Below are 21,253 nucleotides of genomic sequence, written 5' to 3' on the forward strand. Positions count from 1 at the left end.
TTTACCTTGTCCCTAATTATTTTTAAAAGCTGCAACAAGTTCGCCGCCAAAGTTTTATTTTGAAAGACGTGACCGGGGAAAGTGACTTCCAAAGTGTCCGCCTTGACGATGCCGATGACAAGCCACTCATTGATGTAAGCAGCGCCCGCGGCATAAATGAGCCTGGTTCAGGAGCTACTCCTCAGTTCAGACGCGGGCGGAGATCAGACAGAGGCGCGCTCTCCTCTTCCTCTGCTCCTCCGTACTCTTCCTCCCCCTCTCGCTGTCTCTCTCGCCGTCCGTCATCCGTCCATCCGCATGCGCCTCTCCTAGAGCGCGTCAGCCCGCCCGGGTCCGTCCGGTCCGTCTCCACTTGCCATCCCCGCTGTGGTCCCACTGGAAGCGCTGCTGACACTAATGATGCCTGGCTGAGGGGCTCGCAGCAGCGTTCATCCCTCCGGCCGAACGCAGCGGGATTCGCCGACTGCAGGGGTGGGGGGGGGCGCCTCGGTGCCGGCGTCTTCTTGGAGCGCGGCTCTGCGTAATGGATTTACTGTTGGCCGGGAAAAGTTGGATTTTGTAAAGAAGCCCGGCGACCCCTGCAATGGACGGAACGGGAGGGCGATTTTAGGCAGGTGCTTTTGGGCTGGAATCACACCGTGAGAGGAAATGCACAGAGGTGAGTTGTGTACGAGCTGCCGGGGCGCGCTCCGGTGCCCGGGGCGCAGAGACTCGGCGGTTCGTTTTGAGCTCGGATTGAACGTGTTTCTCTCCCTGTTCTCTCTCTAGCGCAGCGGATGGTTAATGTGGGGCTGATTTTGGATTTCACACACACACACACACACACATCGCACAGCCGAGGGGCTGACATGAGATTCTAAAATGCTCCCTCTGGATCCGCTTCGGAGCAAAGTCCTCATTCTGTTTCCATGTATTCCTCTTAAACTGAGGGCTGCCCTCCCGCCTCGTTGGCGTCTCTTTGGCGTCAACTTGCCCTCTTGCGACTTCCTCTGGGAAACCTTCCCGTTTTGTCGCTGGTCGACATCGCCGCTAACCGCTGGGCTCCAACCCAACCGGCTCCGGTCCCAGCACCTGCAGGTGCGCCTCTTCTTTTTCGAAGATTCAGCGAAAGCCGGGCACTTTCTTCTGGGTTGGGTTTGGTGCCCGGTCATTAGAAAGAAAAAAAAAAAAACCGTAAAACTAAAACAGCCTAACGTCAAAGGCGTGTCGTTAACACTCTGCTGTTTTGCTCAATTAAAAAGGATTCGTTCGTTCACCGTAATTCTCCTGTAGGCTGGACTGGGTGAGCGTGATGTACAAAAAAAAAAAAAAAAGGGGGGGGGGGGGGGGGCATGATCCAGGGAGCAGCCAGCTCTGGACACTGTGAGGAGTGCCTCTGTCCAGACCGGCCTGCGCGAGTCCAGTCCAGTAAGGGATTGGTGATTATAGTGGACAGCTGAGGTCAGATACTATTTGAAATCCATACAGGGGCGATTCAAAAAAAACCATCAGGGAGCACGAGGTGTTTCCATTAAACGGCGGTAAAAACATTTAGCCTGTCACAAGTAGTTTGTCCCCAGAAACGTGGCCACCAAACGATTTTTTTTCTTTCTTTAAATAAATACATTTTCTTGCGGCTCGCTTAAGTTCACGCTACTTAACCGCAACTGGGGTCCTGCGGCGGAGTATTTGTCCCCCGTGGCCGAGGGGGAGCTGTCCAAGTTCAGAGCCGGACACCATAGATGTCCCTTGTCCCGCCCCGCGCGACGGCCCGCGCGCGCTGCTGCTGCTGCGGCTCGGGGTGACCTGGGCTCCGGCCGCTGCCTCGCGCCACCGCCGCCTGAGGCACGCGCCGCCGCAGACAGCCGCAGCGCCTCTCGATGCTTGAACGTGGGCACTTTTTTTTTTTAACCGCAGTAGCTGTGCGGAGGCCGCCCGCCACGATTTCCCCGCAGAGTTCACTGTTCGGGGACATCAACCTTTAGCCTGTGTGTTACACGGTGGACTTAACCTCTGAGGTGGCCGCAGGTGGAGCCCACCTTCCGGCTGTCGCCGGTTATGAACCACGCTGGCGTCCTCCTTCACCTGAACTGAAACAGGCGCCCGACGAATGTTCATGCCTTGGGTTATGAAGCTTCGTCAAGTCTTTCACTGTCGTAAACTCATTCTTGCCCCCCCCCGGAGGTGTTAGCTTACTAACCACATAACCTATTGTCCGTTAGCCTGTTTGTAGCCTACACATCCTTGTAGTCTAGGTCATATAGACCTAATTGAGGCCCTAGTTCCGTATTTGGACAGGATACAACCAAATTCCACATTATCAGCTCTCATATCATTTCCAGTCCCCCTTCAGTCCTGGTCTACTGTAGGCTGTGGTGGCCTTTTTTTGTGATGGGGGGGGGGGGGTCAATGGCCGTGTCTCTTCCATTTCGAGCCAAGAAAGCAGGTAGCAGCCTCGACTTGGCTTTTGAACCCAAGTGAGGATCAGTGATGTAAAACGAGGGCCATGTTTCCCGTCGTTCTTTAAGCGGTCAGACAAAACTTCCCTCGGTGGGATAAGACGATGCCTTAGAAACCGTAACACTTAACATTTCGTCAAGGTTTTAGCTGTACAGTGGATCTGGTAAGATGCGAGTATTGGGGGGGGGGCAACAGAGAGTAAGAGCAGGAGTGATGCATCTTCTAAGATGGCGTGTTGACTGACGTCCTTTGTGAAGTTGCTGTGTTTGTTTCTTGCTTTCACGGTTAGATTATGATTCCTCGTCCATTTTGTAAGTTCCTCTCTTGGCGTTGAAGTGACCGTGGCCGCAACCCAACGATGTTACAAGTGCATCCATAAATTATGCAACTTTTGCCTAATAACCTGATTTAAATATGTATATGCCCGACACGCATTTCTGGCACTGCAGCTCAAGGGTAACGTTTTTGGTCCACGACGTTTACAGGTGTAACAAACCGTTGCCAAAACGGTGTTCTCACAGGGTCTGCTCGGTTATTGTTCCCAACCCGAAGCCCGGGAAAGGATGACGAGATTCCCCCTTGTCTTGCACCTAGTAGCTTTGCCGAGGGCAGCAGCAGCAGCAGCAGCAGCAGCTCACAGGAGTGCCTGCCTTCCACCAGATGTGGGCTGCCTTGTGGTGCCGAGAAGCTTCGGTGAGAGCCCGCCGCGTACCCCTGTTACTTGGCTCTTGCGTTCGGGTGGCATGCTCGTGCGCCCGTGGCAGTTCATACTCCCACCTCCAATACCTCATTGCGAGATAATGGAGGTAGAAAGTGATGAGGATCCGGCAGCCTGGGGGCCGTGTGCACGTGTGCATTGCAAAACGAGTCCGTCAAACACGCACGCTCGCTGGTGCGGTCGTGTCCACTGCTTATGTTAACCATGCGTTCTTCTTCATTAGACCCCCCCCTCTCTCTCCTTCTCTCTCATTCTTCCATCCCTCCTTCCTGGGTGCCGTTATGCGATGTGCCAGGCTCACGCTGGCTCTCTAATTTGATGTGAGCGGGCCAACCTATTATGAACTCAGTGGGGATCAGGTCTACAGAGGCTTATCAGAGCAAGACAGTGTCAGAGGCTGTAACACGCTCCCCCTCAGTGCAGATATCATTGTAATACAACATATTTCACCTATTGTCTGTAGTCGTGCTCTGCCCAAATGCCTGTCTTCTCATCAGTGGTGTAAGCCTTGGAGCCTGTAATCCTGTTTTTTCTACTAATGCTTTATGATTCTGGTGCCTAGAGGCTGCAGATTAGTGAGCTCGAGTCTTGTGGCATGGATGAGAGTTGGTGCTTTGAAACTATATTTAATGAACTACTAGTTACTCCTGTTACTACTGCTGTTATTGTTATTACTGCTACTTTTAAATGTTATGACTACCCCCAGTAATCCTGCCATATCCACCCATCTTAATAATAGTACTTCTGCATGTTAACAAAGCTAAACCCAAACCACTTGAACTCTACTCAGTATATATCGATATGCTTCTACAATCAAAAATGCTACACATTTACTGCTTTTTCCATTGGGAGAATTTGCTGCTTTTCTATGTGTGAGTATATATATATATATATATATATATATATATATATATATATATATATATATTTGTATATATTGTGTATATATATATTTGTATATATTGTGTATATATATATTTGTATATATTGTATATATATATTTGTATATATTGTATATATATATAGTTGTATATATTGTATATATATATATATATATATATATATATATATTTGTATATATTGTATATATATATTTGTAGGTTTTGGACTATTTGTTACAAGATCAAAAATATATATATATATTTGAAGATTTTTTGGGAAATACAAAGGCATTTTTCACTATTTTCTAACATTTTATAAACCAACCAATAAATAAATCTTGGAAGTAGCATGCAGATAAATCAGCAGTGAAAGTAATCGTTAGTTGCAGCCGTAAATCAGCATGATCAGTACTGGATCGCAAAGCCACAATCAAGAAATGGATGATAACAATTCATAAATGTTGTGCCTCATTGGCAAGCTTGACAAAGTTGCTGTCTGAGGAGTTTGCATTTAGTTCATAACTGGAGTAGAAGAATGCTGAATATCACTAGTTACATTAATAAAACTGAACCATATTATACATGTACGTACATGGAAACCCATCTGTCCCCAGTGTGCTTAAAGTTGAAATGTTAACTTCAGCAAATGCAACTAAAAAACGTTCATGCTCAGTATCTCTTTCAGTCTTGTAGCTCTATCATTTACATGATTCATCGCTAAATGCAATATTATTCCAGCGTGCTCTCTAATGAATGCTTTGTGTTGACAGTGATATGATGATATCCTGAACTTACACCGGTATTATAAAGACATGCCTAAAGTGATGTACTGTATACCTTGGCATAATCTTTTCTCTCACAGCTCTCCTCCTCCTTTCTGACCAATACATTGTTTTCAAATTTACCAATTCAGTAAGAAATTTACTTAAAAAATGTATTGATCAATATTTTACCCACTATTCATCTAAGTCAGGTGAAATCAATACTGCAGCTGGTCACACATACGTATTCTGTGGCTGTTTAGTGATTTCTTTTCATTGTTGAACACCAACAGTGACATCACATATCAATTCAGTATTATGTCACCTGTAACTAATGCGTAATATCTCTGCTCTACAGCGTGGATACTCTTCTTTCTAATAGAAGAGGGTTTCGCTCTGGCACAGAGAACTAAAGGTAAGCTAGACCTCAAAGGCTTTTCTCTTTCATTAATGGTGTTTCACCCGCACTGAACCAGTCTGAAATAAGGATGAGTTGTCTTCACTTGTGTCATAGGACAAAACGGTTCCTTTCTCAGTTCTGTCCTGTCTGTCCTCGATCTTTATTCCCTGCCTGATTTTTTTTTTTTCCTTTTCTTGCTCCAACCCTACTTCCACTCTCCCTGCCTTCCAATCTTTCCCCGATTGATCCCATGACTCAAAAACCCATCTGCCTGTCTGTTCTTTGTCTTTCTGCTTTCAGATTCCCCGAGCGAACATGGCGGCCAGAGCCCCAACCAGAATGACTGTGGCACATGGGTCCGTAACATCAATGGCGGGGTGTTTACATCCCCGAACTACCCCAACACCTACCCACCCAACAAGGAGTGTGTTTACATCCTGGAAGGTAAAGCTGGATCTTTTTGCATCTGAACACTTCATTTTCTGCTCGGTAGCTGTTGTCACCAGATCAGTCGACATGGTGTCCTGCCTTTCAGCATATTGCCTCCTTCAGAGAATGTCATTAGTCTGACTGACATTGTTTTATATAACCTTGTCCCTATCTGATTTTGTGTTCTTTTGCTGGCGGGCAATCAGACTGATATTTTCTGAATGAGCCATCCTGAATTTGTTTCACTGCACAGTTAAAGCTCTTTGAAAATGATGGAAAGTGGCGCATTGTGGGTAGCCCTGACTTCTGGCCTAATCAGAGTAGTGCTGTGTTCATCTCTATTGGCAGGGTGTGCCAGAAGAGCTATAAGAAGCTATTGAATGAAACATAAAAGAGATGAACATCTGCTACACAACTGAGTTTTGGTGGTATATCACTGAATTGCAAGCCTCCTTGTTGAACACTTCAGTGTTTGCCAGAAATAATCACATCCGTCAGTAATTTGGTGGCCTGCTGCACAGGAAACATAATGGAAAGCACCATTAGAGACTATTGGAGATGAGGTCTGGGTTATCGGTTGACGGGTTTTCATACTAAATTGATGAACTGTTGTGTCCATGAAGTTAAAGTACAGCCTTTCATGCAAATGAGATGTGTGCTTGGTGCTTGTGTACTTGCCGTGATGGGTAATAGCTTTTACACATGGCTCAAGGGCTCCCCCTGTGGACGAAGCAAGCCCAGACCTAGTGTTGATGAATAAACTGTGACTCCATCACAGACAGCCTACTGGTGTGGGAAGCGACAAATGGAACCTATCATTTGTTTTAACTTGGTTTTGAATGGCCGTAGTCATATTCATATCCAAGCTCCAGTGTTGAGCCTTTTATTCTGCCTCTCATAGAGACAGAGAGATGCTCACGTTTGGCGTAAGTGCTAATCAGATAGCTTTGTAATCATAATTTGTGGTTAGTGAGGCTCATTGATTGTGTCATTCCCCCAGTTCATCAGCTCAATAGATCGAGTGATTTTACTTTCTGCTCTTTCTGTATCAAGCTGTGTCATTTGTGTGTGTGTGTGTGTGTGTGTGTGTGTGTGTGTGTGTGTGTGTGAGAGAGAGAGAGAGAGAGAGAGAGAGAGAGTGAATGAGGCTCAACACAGCAGGGCACGAACACACAGAGAGCAGGAAGTGAATACAAGCATACAAGCCGCTTGTTCAAGCAGAACAGGAGACAACTCAGGCTCAAATTCAAAGACAAGAATATACTCAAAAATACACAGAGAGAAGAAATTCCTCTTTTATTTTATTTCAGTTACACACTGTACCATACACATGTACCAACCTTGAACTCGCTCTTTTTTTCGAATGGATCAAATAGATCATGCCTGAGATCATTCAGAGCTGCCCATCGCCAGCATCTTTGTGTAGTATGATTTATCTCCCAAGGCAGGCATGACTCGCCCTTGGTAAATACTTCCTCTGTGTCAGGGGTGAGCTCTGTCCATTCAGTACATGGACATATTCTGTATTTACAGGACAGATGAACTCGATGCTGTGATTGCACCGTTCTGGATACACTGACACAGGGACAGCAATGCTGAAATGTCACACTTTGTCTGTGTATGCTTATGTGCATATGTGCTGGTGTGGGCATTGTCCATTGTGCATGCATTTGTGTGATGAATGCTTGCGTACGTGAATATGCACCTTTGTATATATGTTTAAAAGACACTTTTTCTGTTCTCTCATGGTTTTGCATGCATAGTTTGTGGATGCAGAAATTGGTTTATAAGGGTGTTTACCGCAATTTGAAAACCAGACCAAAGCAAAAACAAAGTCCGGGAGAGGTAATGAGTTTAAACACCTATTTTAGTAATAATCATTTCTTTCAGAGGAGCACATAGTCACAATCTTGTCTGGAAGTTAAGGGAGAGCAGGTATTTCATTGGGTTTATCTAGTGTAACCTTCCAATCATGGTTGTTTCGTTGAAGTTGAGCATCAGATTCAAAAGATGCCACAATAAGTATTAGTGTGAAGGAACCAACAACCTCCTCATCTGGGCCAAGCATCCCTTATGCTCACGTTGGTCATTGATTACAGCTCCAACAGCAATAAATGTTTTAAAACTCATCAGCCATGCAGCCTGTGTGAGAACAGAGAAATATTTTCCTTCATAATAATACTTTTTAACTCAATTGCGTCCCTCAGCAGTGACACCGCTCCCTCTCATGCACCAGGTGCCAAATGTCGCTCGATCATTGCAGCTCTTTCTAAAAAATGTCCTGTCATGCCTGAATGAAGCTGTAAGGAACACTTATATTCAGTAAAAGTCAGATATTATCTGAATGTCAAAAAGCCATCGCTTAAACAGATGCCATGCTACATATTCTTTGTCTGAATAGGGCTTTAGTTACCTACAGAATAGATAGTGCCCTGCACCTACTGCAGGTGTGACCGAGCTTCTAAAAAGTTTGCTCTCCAAAGGCATTTGAGGGGTTAGAAGTAAAAGTCTAAGTGTTAAACCCAAACATCAGATGAACTCATATTGGACTCTTCTCTTAATTTATGCTTTAGAATTCCATACAGATTTTTCTCTGTCCTGCAAAAGCGAGATTTAATTTTATTCTTTTCATTGATTTTTTTCCATTTGTTTCCTTTCTACCCCCACTCCATTGATCACCAAAGCTCTCCCCAGGCAAAGGATTCAGCTGGCTTTTGATAAGAATTACTACATCGAGCCCTCATTCGAGTGCCGCTTCGATCACATCGAAATCCGTGATGGGCCATTTGGGTTCTCGCCACTCATTGATCGCTTCTGTGGGGGAAAAAACCCAGGCCTGGTCACGTCGACGGGGCGTTTCATGTGGATCAAGTTCACCAGCGACGAGGAGCTTGAGGGCCTTGGCTTCCGCATCAAGTACACCTTCATTGCAGGTAGGGACACCCAAACTGTATATTTGCAGTGAATGTAACTCCACAATATACCCTCAGGCTCTTAACGCTAATTTCTCTACAAATCAAAGGTTTTGAGTAAGACGTGTGGAGAACTTTTACAAAGTCCCACAAAACATAAAGGAGAATCTGATATCAGCGTGACAGAAAAGACACCATTCTTCCCTAAAACACAATTTTTCTGCATTGCCCATCGTGTTTGTGTTCATTACCAGTAAAAAAAAAGACTGAACATCAGTAGGCTCGACATCCAAAGGTCACCCAATGTCACCAATTTTCCAAACATCATAGGCTTCTTCCCTTCACTTTTCTTGCTCTTCAGCAGACAGACGTTCAACATCAGAGCCTCCCGAATCTGAATGCAATTTGCCTAGAAATCAGCATCTCCCATCAAGCAACAGATATTAGCTTCAAACAGACCCTTCTCTTCTTTGTCTGGCCTGCCTTAAAGGGATCTTATCTTGTGTTCTCTGCTTACCTATTTCTGCTGTTTGGATTGGGAGTAATGTGCCTCCCAAATCTTATCATTTCAGACCCCGATTTCCATCTGCACGTGGGCGGACTGCTAAACCCCATCCCAGGTAAGCCTCTCAGTATTTCGTTGGTTCGTGTCCGATCCTTTTTGAAGAGCTCCTCTGTGCTCAGAAGCTTACCGGAGGCTGTCTCGGCCTCTGACGTGAATGCTGAACACACAAATGTACCTTGACAAGCACACAATTGTACATAAAGTGGAAGGATTTTCATATGCATACATGCACAAATTTAAACACATTAAAGAACACACACCTCTTTTAGCCAGCTCTTCCCTTCCTGTCTTCCTACCTTTGTTCCTCTGCCTTCTTATTGTCCTTTGTCCTAATCCGCCGTGCTCACTTCATTCCAACTTAAATCCCTTTACCTCTTTCAATAAAATCCTTCATATGTCCCTCTGTTTTTCATGCTCCTTTTCTCATTGTACCCTTTTTCCTTTTTTTTCTCCTGCTCTTAATTCTTTCTCTCTCTCTGTTTTCCCCTCTATTTTTTTCTTTTTTGCTTCTCTCATGTACCTCCATCTGACCCCTTTTTGACCTTCCGTATCTTTTCTCTCTCTCTCTCTCTCTCTCTCTCTCTCATTCCCTTTCTTTTTCTCCTTACCTATCCTCCACATTTCCTCTGTTTCCCTACAGACTGTCAGTTTGAAATCGGTGGATGGGATGGGATTATCCGCTCCAGTCAGGTGGAAGAGGAAGAAAGAGTGAAGCCTGGTGATGCTCTGGACTGTATCTGGACCATCAGGGCTCCTCCTCAGTCCAAGGTCAGTATAAGGGACCATATTAGTCATCAGGAATGATGGCATGTGTTGCTTCTATCCTATCCTTCAAACCATGTTTGCTACTTTCAGAATTCTCCATTTTATGTCACCTACGGTCTAGGGTCTGGCCTATGATTTTATTTTGATGACTCATGTTCAAATCATTATAAAATACCTGACAAATGCATACTTGTACTTAAGTAATGTAGTTATGATATAAAATCTCTAAACATCTTGAAATCCCACTACACATTAAACTGGCATAAAGTACGCAAGGACTTTTATTCATCTCTCTTGGAGATATTGATATTGGCTCCACTGAAAGACTGAATAATAATGGAGGAACTTAAAAATTTTACATCTGAAGCATCAGGGATGTTGCTCTCAGTTATGTTCTACCATTTCACCACCCTTGAAGATACTGAAATATGTGGTGCACATCCTTCTCAGTGCTTTATAAGAGCACTATGGCTATGTTCACATCCAGCTCAGGTGGTTTATGTTGGTACTAATGTTTTGTAATTATTGTGATCAGTGTAAATGGCAAAGAACTGCATGGAGTTACTTTTTCTCCTTCAACTTTAAGCTTGACCACATGACAGATGATACAAAATCTCATCTCGCTGATGATGCATGCCGTCTATAGTCTGCCCCAGAATACATATATGAATAGTTATCCAAAAAAAGAAATCCAATGAGGAAATAATTCAGAAATTTCTCATGAAGACTTGCCTGAAAATAATGAAGAATAGGATCAGCTAAGAATTTCTAAATAGTTGCAGACTGTTCAATAATGAATTCCAGTATCAATATGCATAATGGATTTGTCTCCCAAAAAAAAACAAAACCTTGAATTCATCCTTCAGGTCAAAACATCTCCTTCTATCATCTGATTTTCATCATTGGGAAATCAATTTTTGACCTGCTCTGTTCCAAAGAAAGTAAATAATTAACAAGCAGCCAAGCAGATGTAAATCTAATAAAGCCTATAGTGGTTTTCCTGATTTAAATATTTTGTATGAATGCATATAGTAGCATTGTGTGCTCCAGTCATCGAGAACAAATCCTCCAGTGGTAATGTCTGTATTGTGATTGTAATTTAATACATAATTGGTATGAGCATTGCAAATAAACAAGGAGGCAGCATGGAGAAAATCAATGCAGGCAAATAAATTTTATTTATAAAATACAGCAGAATACAGATTCATAAGGACATTTTCAAGCCAAGAGTGAAAGACTGATGTCTTGTTAGCATAAGGTCTAATATTTATGAGTGGATATCCAAAATCACATTAAAAGTACAACCATAACCTGGCTAGCCTCGATTCATTGCTGCGCTGTTTCTCCCTCATGACTAAATGAGTCATCAGCACACTGCCATGCTATCCACTGGCCACAATATACCAACACACACATGCACACACAAATTCATATACATCTAATTAAGTAAAAAACAGCAGATGTGCTCATACAGTCACAAATTACGTAATATACTGTCACACACAGTTTTGTAAACATACACATACAAAGTAATATTTTATACATACACATGAAAATATCCATGCATGACTCACATACACACTACCTAACTACTCTCACACAGACACAGATTTGTCCCCCGCAGTCATTTAACTGGTCCTACATGTGCAATGGGAGGCAGAAGTGAAGAGGATCTGAATTTAGCAGCAGCACTGAATTGCCTAGCCAGATATTAGCTCAGCGAAGCAGAAGGAACAGAGCAGCACATTCAGCGCCAACATAAGAGCAGCTACTTAAATGCTGCGTGGTTACAGGTGCGCGTATGCGAAATGTGCTGAGGTTCCATCTAAGTTATTGTTCCCCTGTTGCCAAAATCTTATCATGTCATTGCTGCTGATTTGACTTGATCACATAATTTAAAGATGTAAATACTTCACAAGGTGAAACCGGACCCTACTACATGTATATGTTTAGGCTAACTAATGAGCTAACGAGAAGCCGCTGTGCTGAGGCCCTCTGGTGAACAAGCACAAACCACAGGCTCTGTCATTGGCCTTTTAACAGAAGACTTTTAGAAACATGCAGTAGGAGGTGCACAGGTGTAAATAATAAAAATAACTGTCACTGAAGTCCATTTAGCTGCTCCTGTTTCAGGGCCCTGGTATTGTGCATGCTGGCTCACTGTCACACTGCCGTGGCTTACTGGAACACTTAAATAGAACAGAGCCATTGTTAACGTTAGTAGTAACACCTGAGCCTTTCCTACTATGACAAGATAAAATGTCTACTGTAAAAAAGGCCCATGTAAACACAGGACACAAGCTCAAAGTCAAGTTGTACCTATCCTTTTTCCACAACAGACATTTGATTTTCCATACGATAAGAAAAGCATATATTTAAGTTTAGGATGAGGTTTATTGACAATACTCGAATACATCTTCAAAAATATTGTAACATACCAGACTTTGTCAGCATATAATTAATAACATTAATCATGACACATTCCATTTAGTTGTGCCAGTTCCGGGGCCATGGCATTTTGCATGCCCACTAACTGTGTTGGCTTAACTTTAATGTTATTAGTTACACCTGTGCTGTTTTTACACCTGCTATTACAAGATGTTTGCAGTAAAAATGGTATAATCAGAAATTGGTCTTTTTTGCCTGAATTTGGAGGCCACACTGGTGCATTTCACTCAGCTGTTTAATAGTTTCATCAAGCAATCCTCATCAACTGTAAGGTAGCAGATAAGCACATGAGCAAATTGTATTTACCAAGTGGTTGTGTTGTCATCATCACACGCAAGAAATAAGAAAAGTTTGCCAATTGTTGAACATGCTACAGGGAAACATCACAGATCACACTGTAAACTTCAGCATCCCGAAACTTGACCACAGCATCTTGGTGGACTATTTGGACGTTTCCGACTTTTATAAGTTGAGAAGGGCCACCCAAGCACCCCACTAGCTTTGCACTCCAGACAGGCCAGGCTCCCTCGTTTTGGGAGGATTTGCAGGTTCAGCCTACTAGCCTTTGGTCCCTGTGGCTTTCTCTGAATTGAGACACAGCTAATAGAAAAGGGAAGGGTGAGGTAGACAAAGCAGGCAATACCATGACAGATATTTTCTAAAATTAATTAAGTAGCCATCTATCAGTATATGAATAATGCATCACAACTTAGATTAGATTCTTTGTCAGTGCATCTTCTGTCCATCTTCCAACCTGTTCATCCCGTAGCTATCACACTGTGCTCTGGAGAATCTGAAGGGACAGGGTTTTACTCTAATCTGTGCAAATCTATTCATTGTATGTGTCTGAACATCTTTAGATATATTTGCATCAACAATTTAATGCATATTTTTCATCTATTTACCTTCATAAAGCGCACAGTTGCTGATTATGTTTAGACAGCTGTGGGGTGAAACTAAAAATTGCTGTGGAGTTCTGGCCTTCTTTGCCTGCTCATTGATTTCCATCTCCCGTCTGTAGATCTACCTGCGCTTCATGGAGTACCAGATGGAACACTCTAATGAGTGCAAGAAGAACTTTGTGGCTGTGTACGATGGCAGCAGTGCCATCGAAAACCTCAAGGCCAAGTTCTGTAGCACCGTGGCCAATGATGTGATGCTGGATAACGGTGTGGGAGTTGTGCGAATGTGGGCCGATGAGAAGAGCCGTCTCAGTCGGTTCCGCATGCTCTTCACTTCCTTTGTTGACCGTGAGTACCACTCATCTTGACATAAAACTTTATGAAGAAGCAAGATGGAAAATATGACCCAGTTCAAACATATGAGAGTTCTATTATTCATACAAATACTGTATATCCAGTGGCAGAGATATATCCACATCTTTGTTGCAGTTTAGTCTAAATGTGTTTAGAAGTATAGCACATTCTGTCTGCATCAGTGGCCACTAACAGACACTGAAGTGTCATTTCAGTGAGGCAAGGTAATTGCACCATGCTATGTTTAGAGCACAGATATGCAAAAACCAATTATTTACTCCAGCATTTTTTTTAAGAAAGCATCAAATAACTTCTTGATATGCATGATACTGGCCTTATTATAGCTCACATACAGCAGGAAAATAGGAATTAATGTCTCTGTTTTGGTGAAAAGAGAAGCTGAGTAGGGTTAATGGATCTACTGGAAGTAATTATACAAGGAAGTTTCAAACAAACGCTGTTAAAGGTTGTACATGAAGTAACAGAAATTGCTATGCAGGAAACAGTTTTTCTGTTAGCGCACCGTAATATTTTCATTAAACGCCTGAATAGACTGAGATATTAATTGCCATGTTCTGCACACTTCCGAAACCTTGGGTGAATGCTAATGTTGTTTTCAGCAGCAAACCCATAACCACTGGAGTCAGAACTTAATGGCCTTTTAAATTCAGCAAGGGTGTTTTTTTTACTCTGAGAATCCTTAAGACCATTTGGATCCTCATTAATTCTGATCACACAGTTCATCTTAGAGAAGTCTGAAGTCTCTTGAATGACTCCCAAACTTTATTTGTTCAGAGTCAGCCACTGGCTCAAAGTTTACTTGGAGGTCAGAGGGAACCATTAATCTTTGTCACTCAGAAAACAAGATGAGTTTTGAACTTCGCACTCTATCATCCTTAATATGCTCTAATCTTCAGACAGAACGCCCTCTGACATGTAAACCAGACACATTAAGACTGTCCTAAATCCACACAATACACTCGCACACGCACACACAGCGCACACATTCAGACATGAGCTGTGTGCTCGTGTGTGTGTGCGTGTACGGAGGGAGTGTGGGTGTAAGAGGGTGAAGCGTTGTTGACAACCTCTGGAAAACTATATTTCGAAGGAGGGAGATGCATAATCAGTTTGGAAGTGATCAGGGGAGCGACCCCGTGTACAGGCCCACTGGATTAGGATGGGGAGGACACTCCAACACATACACACACTCTTACACACACACATACATGTCCTTTTGACAAAGTTATTGAACCCTGAGGCAGAAGAAGCTAATCACAGTGGACCTCAGAGCAGAGGTGAAGCTGGTGCAGCGGACCGCAATCTGTTTCAGTTGTGATAAAGACTCAAAGAGTGTGTCCGTGGCTGCTAAAGCCCGCGTGTGTGGGAAGAAAAAAGCGAGAGGAGGGGCTGGGAAAGGACAGTTTGGAGATGTGAACACGCTATAGGAGACAGAGGCTGAATATTATACGAATATCATACTGATCTGTGTGCCTAAAGACTCATGGTGAGAGCAAGCTTTGTCCGTGTGAATGCCATTTGCAAGCAACCATGAGGTGGTTGAACTGTACGGGCTTTCTATAGCCATGAGGCTCTTGTTGACACTGATTTTTGGGGGGGAGTTTTTCCTCATCCAAATTGTGGGGCTAAGGCTAGAGAAAGCCCCTTGAGGCAAATTTGTGATTGAGAATCTTGAGTTATAAAAAAAAAGAACACACTTGACTCATCTTGATTCAATATATGAGAGGTAACAGATGAAAAAAAATACAATTCTTCAATCTCGTATCTCTTTTTTTACACCTCAATTTCATTTAATCACAAAATGAAGTTAACACAGTTACATCTACTAAAACTCTGTGTGAAAATATGACACCACAGAGTACATATTTTAAATATGGTTATAATGTACATAATGCTCTTCCCTTAACCAGGAGCTGGTTTTCAGAAAAATCTTGTCGTTTGTCTTTGACTTTTTTTTTTTTTGTGTTAGGCCAAATCCCATCAGTTGCACAAACGTATCTAGTTCTAGAGAATCATCTCTTGGACTAATTTGCTCTGTATTCAGGGTAAATTATAATAAATGTGGCTGACTGCTTACGTGTTATTTTAGCTGAATTTTCACATGTTAAATGAGAGGTATGTTTATGATTCTTGCCTGTCCTCCAGTATATCAGAGCAGAAAATATTAGAAATCTCAACGACAACACAGCATTAAGTGCTCAGTGGTTAATGTTATGCCTGCCGGTTACACAAGCCTTGGTTTGATTCCTTGGGACCTAATGAAAAATGAAAATGGCAGTAATGGACACAAAAGAAATATATTATGCCACCGCTTTTCAGCCAATTGTCACTTCACCCGTTTGTAGCAGTACATCAGAACTAGATTTCCCTTAGCTTTTATGGCAGCCCCAAATTGTCTATGGCAAGACCCAGACATCTGCATCTTCCGCCAGCTTTGCTCTTGCGTCTGACTGGCAGTGCATCGATCTCCTGAACCCAGCAGCCAACATCAATTACTGGTCATCTCTGTCTCTGCCATCCAAGCCTTCATACGCTAACAGTCAGTTCAATGTTGGGCGTCTCACGGCACCTGTCTGACCATCTGCACCTCATGATGGCCCAAAGCCATTTCTACCTGTACCCCCCACCCCCGCCTTTCTTTTAATCTTTTCCACATTCCTCCTCTCCTCCTGCTCCTAGTTTTCAACATGTCCACGCAAACAAGTGCTCTCCCCCCACTTTGCCCTCTCTCAAACTCCCTTGGCATGAAGGTTGCAGCTCAGTGAAGCTGCCATTTCCTCCCTTCATCACCCCCCGATGTTGTGTCCACACGAAATGATGATGTATGGCCTTGTGTGATCTGCCTCCATTAGACCTCTAGAGTTTCAAGAAATAATAGAACATTTTGTTTTTTATTACATGCCTCTACAGATTTCCACAGCCAAATTATTTTTCTCTTATTGTTATTGTTTTATTGTTATTATCATCCAAATAGCTTCTGGTCCTTTTTGCGGCATAGTCATCTTTTACTCAGCACTGTTAGCTGTTTTTCTGTGGTTTTTGATACATTCAGTTTTCTCTGTCTTTTGCCTACAGCCCCCTGTTCAGCCAATACATTCTTCTGCCACAGCAACATGTGTATTAACAACTCGCTGGTGTGCAATGGGGTTCAGAACTGTGTCTACCCATGGGATGAAAACCACTGCAAAGGTGATCATCTTATTTCTTCCAACTACTCCCAGATGAGGGTGTTATTGTTAATTAGGATTTATTTAGCAAGTTCTTAGGGTCAGTATTCTGTTTTCCTTTTTGTACATATAGGTTTTTCATTTTTCATTACTTTATTTTTCTTATTTTATTGTTTCCTCTCCTCTTTCCCTCCCCCTGCAGAGAAGCGTTCTAAGGGACTTTTCCATCAGATCACTAAGACCCATGGTACTGTCATTGGTGTCTCATCAGGCATAGTCCTGGTTCTTCTTATCATCTCCATCCTGGTCCAAATGAAGCAGCCAAGAAAAAAGGTAACTCGTCCGTTGTGATTGACTTTTTGTTCAGTAGGAAAGCAGACCAAGGCAAAAAAGGCGAGGCACATAATTGAAATCAAATGCGGGATTCCAGACCAGATGGGTTCACATGTAGATTTGGAGACAAGGAAGAAAGAAATCCTCGAGATTCTGGACCATTACAGACCAAATCAAAAATAATACAATATATCATAGGAGATATTTATTTTCAAGGTGATCTTCTTGTTTGGTTTAATCACTTTCTTATAATCTGCCTCATGTATTTTTACTTCAGTTTGTGATTTCCTACAACTGCCAGAAGGACCTGCTTACCCAGAAAACATTTTTCATGCTCGGTCTTTGGAGGCTTTTGTTTCTAAAGAAATTTGTGTCTCTGACCCCTCTGTAATAGATTTCTCCGTCTATGGCTGTTAAACGGGGCAATACGGTGGCTCTAAAGGACCTCTGGCTTATTGACACTTAGCAAATGATGGTTTAGATGGGTGTAAATATTCTTGAGGTTTTACAAAAATAACACCAAAACAGGTACTGTGTACTCAGATGATAAACCAACACTAAGATAAAAAAATATAGCACCAAATTTCAAAAATCTAAAGTACATGCAACATATTGATTTTAATTGCTTGTTCTAGGGTGGAAATTGCCTTTTAACAATTGGCCACTTTCCTCCCACCCTACATCTTTTTAAACTTTTAATCCCGAAGCTCTGAAAACTTGATTTCAAATTATAGATGTTTTTGTATACCATTAGATATTCATAACTAAATACACAACAATCAAAGTTAAAGTTTGGTCAAAAAAATCCTTAGGGGTGTTCATCAGATATGATTGACAGTGGTCTGGCAACATAAGCAACAACCTGCAAATTGTCATCAAATACTAATTCAAACATTGCTAAATTATGATTGGTGCACAGAAGTATGTGACATCCAGCCCCACCTACTTAAAACCAGTACGAACAGTATAGACAAAAACCCAATGCAGAAATCTCTCATAAGCAAAACTGTTCTATTTTTGGCAAAAATTCTGTATTCATGTTGGACCCTAGTACTCGTAGTAAGAAGATGAGAAAACAGGACCTTTAAAGTAGCACATTTATTTTGTTTTCTGACAGTCTTACAAGGGTTGTTCTGTTTGTTGTCTTGATAGCAGTGTGAAAACTAGTGGCCTCCTAATCACCTAAGTTTAATGGTCTGAATGGATTTTCTTCTTTTCAAGGTCGTAGCTCGCCGGCCCGGTGTTTTCAACAAGGCCGGATTCCAAGAGGTATTTGATCCACCCCACTACGAGCTCTTCTCTCTCCGTGACAAGGAGATATCCTCAGACCTAGCTGACCTGTCTGAGGAGCTGGACAGCTTCCACAAGCTGCGGCGCTCCTCCACCATGTCCCGCTGTGTCCACGAGCACCACTGCGGCTCGCAAGCCTCAGTGGCTACTGGTGGCGGCAGTATGAAGCACAGCCGCACCACCCTGAGCTCTATGGAGCTGTCCTACCACAACGACTTCTCCAAGCCACCCCCCATGAAGACTTTCAACTCCACTGCCAGCTACAAGAAGAGTTGCTACGGCTACAAGCAGCACTCACAGACTCACGACTGCGACCAGCAGGTCATTGAGGACCGCGTCACAGAGGAGATCCCATGTGAGATCTATGGCCGTGGTGGAGGAGCAGGAGGAGGAGCAACAGGTGGAGGAGCAATAGGAGGAGCATCAGGGATAGCTGGAGGAGGGATTGGAGGGTCTGTGGGGATAACAGGAGGGGTGGCAATGGCTGGAGGGATGGGTATGGCGGGAGGAGTGGGCATGGCAGGGCCTAGTGGCATTGCTGGAGGTATTGGTGGTGGGATGGTGGGAGCCTGCGGAACCCTCAGTGTCCGTGGCAACAGCACCCGTAACAGTACCACCATCGTTGATCCACAACAGCGCTCCATGTCCATGGACTTCTAGATGGAGAAAGGAGGAAGAAAAGCAGAAAGAGAATGTAGGCAGACCTTGCATTTCACTCATCGAAATAAGAGAAGGATGACGAGAAAACAGAAGAGTCACAATAATCCTAAATTGATCAATCCTGTTTCTTCTTCTATAATTGTTCTCCAAGCAGTATTAATAGTATTGTGGGTAAGACTTATAGATCTTCTCCACTCGTAGTCTCATGCGGAGGTTTGGGGAGAATGGGAGACAAGAGAAGAGGTACCGGAGGAAGAGGAAAACGAATGTTTGTATTCTTCAGAATACTGAAGGATTTCGAATGAAGGAAGCGTGGAGACATCTTGTCTCTTTTCCAGTCTTCTACTCATTTAGTCTCCCCCTCCGTCAGAGACTTACAGGAGAATGTTGTCGCATGCAGATCCAGACTTCTCTGTTTGGTTTCCTTAAAGTTCCAGGAAACCGCTCAGATACAGGGAGAGAGAAAGGTGGAGAGAGTTTTTACATTTATTCATCTGCCACGCACACATATATGATATATAGTGCGTCTTCTAATAATTTATTTGAGTCTTTATTTTTGTCAGTGTACTGTACTGTTAAAACCAGTATATATCCAGCCTCATGATGATGCTTGGCTTTTAAATCTTTAACCTTTTTCAAATGTTGCTCAGATGATTTTATGAAGATGACTTATCCATGACGTGGTTTTGACGATAATGAGGTTGGAGTTGACGATGAAGTTGCTGTTGTTCATGATGATCAGAAATATGACGATGATGATGATGACAAGGACAATGATGTGATATTACTATAATAATTGTGTAGTTTTCATGGTTACATTACACATACACCGAAGGTACAGTTCAGTCTCTCCTCAGGAAGAGCACATGAAGAGACCATCTTATTTTGGTAGGAAACAGAGAAGAAAAGACTATTTCTGCTCTGTGAGCTTTACAGCATGAGGGCATTCAGGCAATAAGTAGTCGGTTAAGGAGTATAAAATGTTTGGTTGTGAGGCCTGGACTGAATCGAAAATAGCAACCATCCCACTCCCAAAGCCCACCCTTACCAGGAGAAAATGTAATTACTCAATTTTCCCATGAACTGAGTGTTTAAAACAAGCACAACCTGTTTCCCTAAAGAGACAGACATGTAGCCTATATGGAACTCATTTCTTATTTTAAGCACTGGTTGTATAATTTCACTCTGTTGAATTAAAATGAGAGCTTACTCACCTCTCTTTGTGAACTTTTCTGTTCATTATAACCAAGAACGAGCTGGAGCTGGAGATGCCGCATTCAGGTAAGACACACACTGTGACATGCAGATAGACAAGAAACAATCTATACAAGGTGCTTGGCTTTGCCAAGATGCAAAAGGCATGATTTATTTTATAAAGTTTCTGAAACTTCTGATGTAGTTTATATTTGAGTATAAAGAATTTCAGGCTGGCAAATTCCAGTTGTTAAAATATGATCAGATTTGCTTCAAATATTGAATGAAAGGCATAAAGAAAGTGCAGATCCTCTTGACTGTACAACTTAAAATAGCTTTAATTAATCTTTTTTCTGTCTGTCACTCACTCTCATACACATGCAAAATTCCACTCACCCTTTCCTTTGCTGTCTTGATGCATTTGCCCTGTCTAATGCTTATGGCATCCTTTTAAAATACTGTATGTTACCTTCAGATAGCTACTCACGGCGAAATGCATTATGCCCTGGTGATGTCCTCTGTGACACAGATTCACACAGTTCCGAGAGCTTTAAGGTAGTCTAGATGTGTGATGAAAATCAATATATTACACTAGGGTGATTGTCAGACTTTGCTGAGAAGCAGATCTTACTAATTAAAGTTTCTAAAATCACTTAAAATAACTGTTAGCCCAAGTATTACACCAGGAATTAAACTGAATTGTTGATTAAACAAGGTTATACATCTCACACAGTGTCCCTGTAGTTCTGTGACTAACTAGTGTAGCTCACCTGGTAGTGTGCGTACCACTAACAAGGCTGAGTCCTTGCTGCAGTGGCCTGGGTTTGAATCCAGCCTGGACCCTTTGCTGAATATCATCCCCCTGCCTTTCCTGTCACTCAAATCAAATAAAGCAGAATTGCCAAAAAACCAAAAGTTCATTTTTACAACCATAATCCCCCAATGGTTGCTCCAACATCATGAACACATGAGCATCACTCAGGGGAAAGAAATGAATGCAGCTCCACCTGCAAA

General features: G+C 42.8%; 1 protein-coding gene across 2 annotated transcripts; it reads left to right on the plus strand.

Annotated features, from left to right (window-relative positions):
• The first annotated feature begins 549 nt into the window (after positions 1-549).
• On the plus strand, positions 550-20,203 carry LOC120792110 (neuropilin and tolloid-like protein 2). 2 transcript variants are annotated; one of them, XM_040131160.1, is made up of 10 exons: positions 550-658; positions 5,158-5,214; positions 5,500-5,643; positions 8,313-8,561; positions 9,113-9,160; positions 9,746-9,873; positions 13,340-13,568; positions 16,671-16,784; positions 16,965-17,095; positions 18,317-20,203. In XM_040131160.1, exons 1-10 carry the CDS (start codon positions 649-651, stop codon positions 19,043-19,045), a joined length of 1,839 nt encoding a protein of 612 aa, XP_039987094.1. In that variant the 5' UTR covers positions 550-648; the 3' UTR covers positions 19,046-20,203. The 2 variants fall into 2 exon arrangements, with proteins under 2 accessions (XP_039987094.1, XP_039987103.1); XM_040131169.1 differs by lacking the exon at positions 16,671-16,784.
• The last annotated feature ends 1,050 nt before the right edge of the window (positions 20,204-21,253 follow it).

The sequence above is a fragment of the Xiphias gladius genome, chromosome 1, assembly GCF_016859285.1.
Source record: "Xiphias gladius isolate SHS-SW01 ecotype Sanya breed wild chromosome 1, ASM1685928v1, whole genome shotgun sequence".
Lineage (NCBI taxonomy): Eukaryota > Metazoa > Chordata > Actinopteri > Istiophoriformes > Xiphiidae > Xiphias > Xiphias gladius.